This window comes from Porites lutea, chromosome 6 (genome assembly GCF_958299795.1).
Source record: "Porites lutea chromosome 6, jaPorLute2.1, whole genome shotgun sequence".
In the NCBI taxonomy this organism is placed as follows: domain Eukaryota; kingdom Metazoa; phylum Cnidaria; class Anthozoa; order Scleractinia; family Poritidae; genus Porites; species Porites lutea.
In genome coordinates, this window is record NC_133206.1 from 31380448 (window position 1) to 31386131 (window position 5684).

The 5684-nt window shown below is 40.8% G+C and overlaps 1 protein-coding gene across 1 annotated transcript; it reads right to left on the minus strand.

The window, feature by feature from the left end:
* Positions 1 to 613: 613 nt before the first annotated feature.
* Positions 614 to 3135, minus strand: LOC140941244 (S-phase kinase-associated protein 2-like). Its single transcript, XM_073390226.1, has one exon. The coding sequence runs from the start codon at positions 2988 to 2990 to the stop codon at positions 1629 to 1631; it is 1362 nt and encodes a 453-aa protein (XP_073246327.1). The 5' UTR covers positions 2991 to 3135; the 3' UTR covers positions 614 to 1628.
* Between the last annotated feature and the right edge of the window lie 2549 nt (positions 3136 to 5684).

Here is a 5684-nt window from a genome sequence, read left to right on the forward strand (position 1 = left end):
TACAGTTAAGAGAAAAAAACCGGCAAAAAGGCGTTAGTTTTTCGCGTTTTTCAGGCGCCCGAAGGCAAGCTCGAAGTGAACGAGGAGCGCGAGACAAGTGCATTTTTCCCCGTCGCGCGTGTCTCGCGCTCTACACCCGCTCTGTGCTTCGTTCGCCTGAAAAGCGCGAAAAATCGCCGTTCTACAGGTTAGAGAATAAACATCTGTCTCTCTAGTTTCAAAAAAGCTTCCTATCGAAAAAAACACCCCTTCTTGGACCCATGAAACTAAATCTAAACTCCCTGTTTGTCTCTTAGATCATTTAAGGTAGCCAAAAATATTAGAGAAGAAGGAGCGTCCAGCTTCTTTTTCATATTCCAGGTGTAATCTCCTTCGATTCGTAGCCGCTAGGGCTATAGTCACCAAATGCTCCCTGCCACCAGGCGTGGGGGCGGGGAGCTTGCGCGACTCCGGCTCGAGCAGCTGTGAAAGAGACCACGCCGAGGGTCGAACCCCAAAATAAACATATTCAACTCTATTGAGTGTCAAACAAAAATAATAATATCAATCGGCTGGACTTGCGGTTAAGAAAGTACTACCGCAACGGGTCTTTTCTAAACAAAAAGAGGCTTGATTACACTTTCAACCTTTATTTACATATCACCATAGAAAGGAGCCGTTAACTGGGTTAAGAAGTACCAGTTTTGGCTTCTTACAGTAAATTAATTTTAAATACATGTATATGATCAACTGGCAAAGCTTTTGATATAGCAGATTGTAACTCACCCTATTTTACTAAACTTAAACTAAACTGGGGTCGAAATAATCGTATCCTTTCAGTAAGATATAACTGCTATATGAGACCGTATCTTCTGCTTTGTTGAAGAAGGAGAGGGGTTAAAAAAGATTTAAAGGTTATATCAGACCAGATTGACTATGAGCAATGTCTCAACGTCCTGTCTCGTCATTCTGTTTGTCGATGTTCGTTTTCGTTATCTCTCTTAACACTTCGAGCGCTACCCACAAGAAAACTGAGAGGCAACGTAAACGTAGGCTCATATGCCAAGCGCAATACTCACGATCTTTCTTCTCGATCGAACATTCTCATGGTAAGCCGGGGTGATATATATGTCTATATGGAGCAACAGAGTTTAAGGCGACCCAAGCGGAGTTAAAACACTGTTGAAATACCGGACATCAGATCGCAAAAACTGGTTCCGCTCAATCATATGAACTGTGAGCTATTAATTTTAGCAGGAAGTGCGTAACCTTCTTAAGTATGCGATGATATTTTCACGGTGCCCCCTTCAAAGACACATTGACAGAAGTGAAAGATGTTCTCAAAAAAAACAAGTAAAACCTGTAAAACGGGGCTGCACGTAGAAAAATAATTTATGAGAAAACAAATCTCAGATAAAAATTATCAGTGAAAGCTGTTTAAAAAAAAGGTCTTTCAGAAAGTAATACAAACAAGTTATCGCCTATAAAATCTAAATCATCTGAATCTTGCTTTCTCTCAACTTTTCCTTTGAGAATATTAGGCGAAAAATACTAGATTGCTTGTTAGTTTTAGCGTCATAGCGACCCAATTGTAATAGCAAACAAAAGTTGAAATTTAATCATGGAGTATAAGAATTATCCGGTTTAGCTTAGACTGGAGTTTCTAAGGTAAATTTGCTGTTGGCAAATTGCACAGCACTGACATATCCCTTTCTTCTCTTTCCTTTTCCGCATGCCTCTCCGGAAATCTCAACAACTTCATTATTTTCATGAAAAATCTGATTATCGTGATCGTTTTCGTGCTCTTTTCCTACTTGGGTTGAATGTGATTTTATAGCAGGGCAATCTGTTGTGTCTAACATCTCCACAGGACTACACGATCGGCTGAATTCGTCCACCCCGTCTTGTGATAAGGATCGAGAACGGCTGACGTTCAATACTGGCAATTGTTTGGATCTCCAGCATGATAAACTGGCTCCTAGATTTATAAGAATATCATCATTCAATGCTTTTCCTTCCCCAATAGCGCAAAGTCCTAAGTATTCTAATGTCTTAATTCTTGCAATCCTGGGCAGGGCATACTTTAGTCCCTTCGGGGTGACCATCGGGCACCACCCTAAATCAAGGTGTTTCAAACAAGAATTACGCCAAGAGATTTCGGCAAGCGTTTCGTCCTCTAAGCTGATCCCGTCTAAGATGAGCGTCGTGAGATTCGTACAGGAATCCAAAATATCGTCAACGAAAGTCCCACTGAGGAAGCAACATTTGCGAACACTAAGTACTTCCAATTTCTTGCAGCGCGCAAACAAAGCCAAGGTGCTGTCTTTGAGCAACAAGCAGTGACTAACGTCAAGTTTACGCAAATGTTTCATGCTGTCGATAGCTTCCTCCATTTTTCCCTGTGCTAGAAGATTTTGAAAAAAGGCGTCGGAAAGACCCAGCCATTTGACTTTACTGAGAACTTTTCCAATCGCGCGGTACACGCGCGGGTTGCCATGCGAGAACCGGATGTCAAGACATTCGAGGTCACGAGGGAAAAGCACATCCTCTTGGCTATGAATTTTTTTGCGATCTACTGCAAAGGTCACGCTCTTCAATTTCAACTGACGCAATTTTTTACAATGAGTTGCGAGAACTCGTAGAGAATCCTCTGTCAGTAAAAACCCACTTAAATCCAGACATCGTGTTTTATTAGCAAGTCGGTTGACAGCCAGTGCTTGAAACTTTTCCGAGTCGACCAGAGATGTGGAAAATCTCCTTAAATCAGTTGTCTTCCATAACAGTAAGTCGTAAGACAGTTTCTGCCACAAGCTACACACTCGACAAGCACGGAGCAAGTCCTGAGTAGACAAGAAACTAAAGATTTTTAAGAGTGTTCCTTCATCCAGGTTAAAAATCGGCGCAACCACCGCTGAATGCTTGGATTCCCTAAAAAAGCCAGTAAACACGGTGAGTGCAGCGTTCAGGACCACTTCCATTTTAAGAGGAAACTGGACATCAGCGATGAGCATGGCTCTGCCAGTCCTGATGTATTTTGAGATGTGATCTTGGTGACTGGCACAAGTTTCTGAAGAAAGATACCTCCTGCATACGTGTTTTTTTTTTACTCGTAATCCGATGAACAGTGCTCATGCTGCCTGAACATTGATTGATATGAGGCTCTCAGGGTCTAGGGTTTCCTTCCCTGCACGTGAACAGTTGTTACCTCACACGACTTTGTAAACACATCAAAAATTGTGAACGCATTTTCAAGAGGTATTGAGTCGGTTGGACACATTATGGAACATCGATTTCTTAGAAGCAAACTATCCATTATTTAGAAGGGCATTCGTTTTTCTGAGAATAATATTAATAATATAAAAATAAAATACTGGACATATTAGGGTTTTATTTTACAGCCGGTTACGATCGAAATTGAATAACCTCTGAGTCTACAAAACAGAAGCCAAGATTGCTACCACGTGTACAACGGCAAGTACAATAAGAGCTCGTGTGTGTGATAGAGAAAGCCGGCGAACACAAAATGCGAAAAGGGTAATCACAATCAACATGGAAAAAAACTCTTATATATGAATCATGCGCTTCACTGTTTGACTCTATTTGTTGTCTTTAGCATTTTCTGTATCGTGCCTTACTATTTTCGTAAGTATTCCATTGTTTTCAAAATAAACACGCCGAGATGGGACATTGAACTGTGGGGAAAATTGGAGGAGCTCGCAATTCAAGATGTGCGTTTGACCTTTTCATCCGGTCAAAGTGAACGTTCTAGTTTCGCGGTTTACATCGAGAGGAAAATTCTCAATTGTGGTTCGAAAAACTGGATCAGCTGAACAGGCTTTTTCAAGACGCGTGCTGTCAAAAATAAAAAGAGGGAATGACAACGACTACAAGAACAAAAACAAAAACAACAAAATCCACCAAAATACTGGATCTAAAAAGGAGGCGCGCTCCATTAACTCAGCTGGGAAACGCTATTTACAAACGGTCCGGCGGGCTAATAAATTTTACTGTAGACAACAACAAGTAACTACGTTTTTGACAATAGAAAAGTCTGAAAAATGAAATCTGACTCAAGTTGTCTGCAACCTGAGAATGAACCAAAAACGTTCAGAACGTTACGAATATGCCGTGGCTTACACGGATAGGGGAAGGAGTACTTGACTAGACAAGGGGTTTAGACTCTGAACTTTGTTTAAGACAAAATGTTCTCATAATGCTTCTATATTAGGCAACACCTCCTCTTATATTATGTAATTCTGTTTTGAAGATCAGAATTACCTTTCGCTACGTAGAAAAAAAATGCTTTGCTTGTTTTTTTTTCAATGAACTCATGAAGAACTGCAAACGAACGCCAGGAACGCACAGACGCTTGACTGCATGAGTTTATTCCAGTGAATGAACTCCAAAAAGAGACCCTGTTAATTGTTTGCTATCATGGTTCAAGACGCCAAGTAGTAAATATGTATACCCGGCCTGTTGAAGAACCCTGTTAGCGGCACGCGCTCTTTAAGTTAAAAGGAAAGTTCCGTTCCCCCGTCTTCCCACATAGCGAGTCACACGATCCCTATTAACAAAGATTTTAAGGTCAAACGGTTTCGTAGGCGTGGAATTTTGGTTGTAGACCAGTATATATTTCGCAGATGTGGAGTTTTTGGCTGTAGTGATATTATCAGAAATTATTCGTTATTAATTTGGACAAAAAAGAAGAACATTACAATGACTAACAGATTCAAACTGTTTAAACGAAAACACCTATATCCTTATTGAATTCATAAATCGACGTAAAATGCCTGAGTTCTAAGGCGAGCGAAGATAAAAGCGTCAAAGCGTCGACTCTCGAGGTGTTCCGTGCAAAATGACAAACATATTTTGAAAATATTTAGGTAATAAACCAAAATCAGAAGACTGAAACGGCCAGTACCGCTATTGCTAAAGCAGTAGAAGAGGAAGTGGGAGGGGTTTTTTAACACAGTTTGTACCGGTCTTTCTCGGTGTTCGAAAGAATTTTCTTGTCCTCTCTATGTGTTTCCTGTACTGGTTAATCCGGCCTTCTGCAGAGTTATCCGTGATTCCGTGCAGGAAAGCCCTCTGCAAGAGACGGATTGTTATACTTCGCACTTGATCTAATGTTGTTTCATGCCGGCCGCGGGAAGGGATTATACTTTAAGTAGGTAAAACTCACGATGGTTGACAAAAGAGCTCCAAACCCCGGCTTTACCTATTACCAGTTTTAACCAAAAAGATACACTATTACATAACTTCCATAACTTAAATCAAAGACCCTTTACCGTTCGTAGTTAAAGCATATTACCAAGAGGCGGTTGAGAGGGGGGGGGGGGGGGGGGGTTGTGGGGAACGAAAAATATGGCGAGTTATTATGTCATGTTATTGTGAACTCCCTTGACTACCCTCTTCTGAAATGAACGCTCCCTGTAGGTTCGACACATTTTTTAGTTTCAACACCTATTTTATAACAATATAATCTGTATGGATATTGCTACCAATCTTGCTATTATTTACGTTTGGTAATGAGCTACCCTGCGAGCAGAGACTCCTCGAAAGGTCGTGTTTTGTATCGCTCATTTTTCTTCTAAATTACCCGCTTCCTTGAAAATGGATCAGTCATTAGGTTTGTATCTTCGAGAAACGTTAAAGACTCTCTTCTAAGTGAAAATACCTAAATACCTATCTTGCAGTTTCCCTTA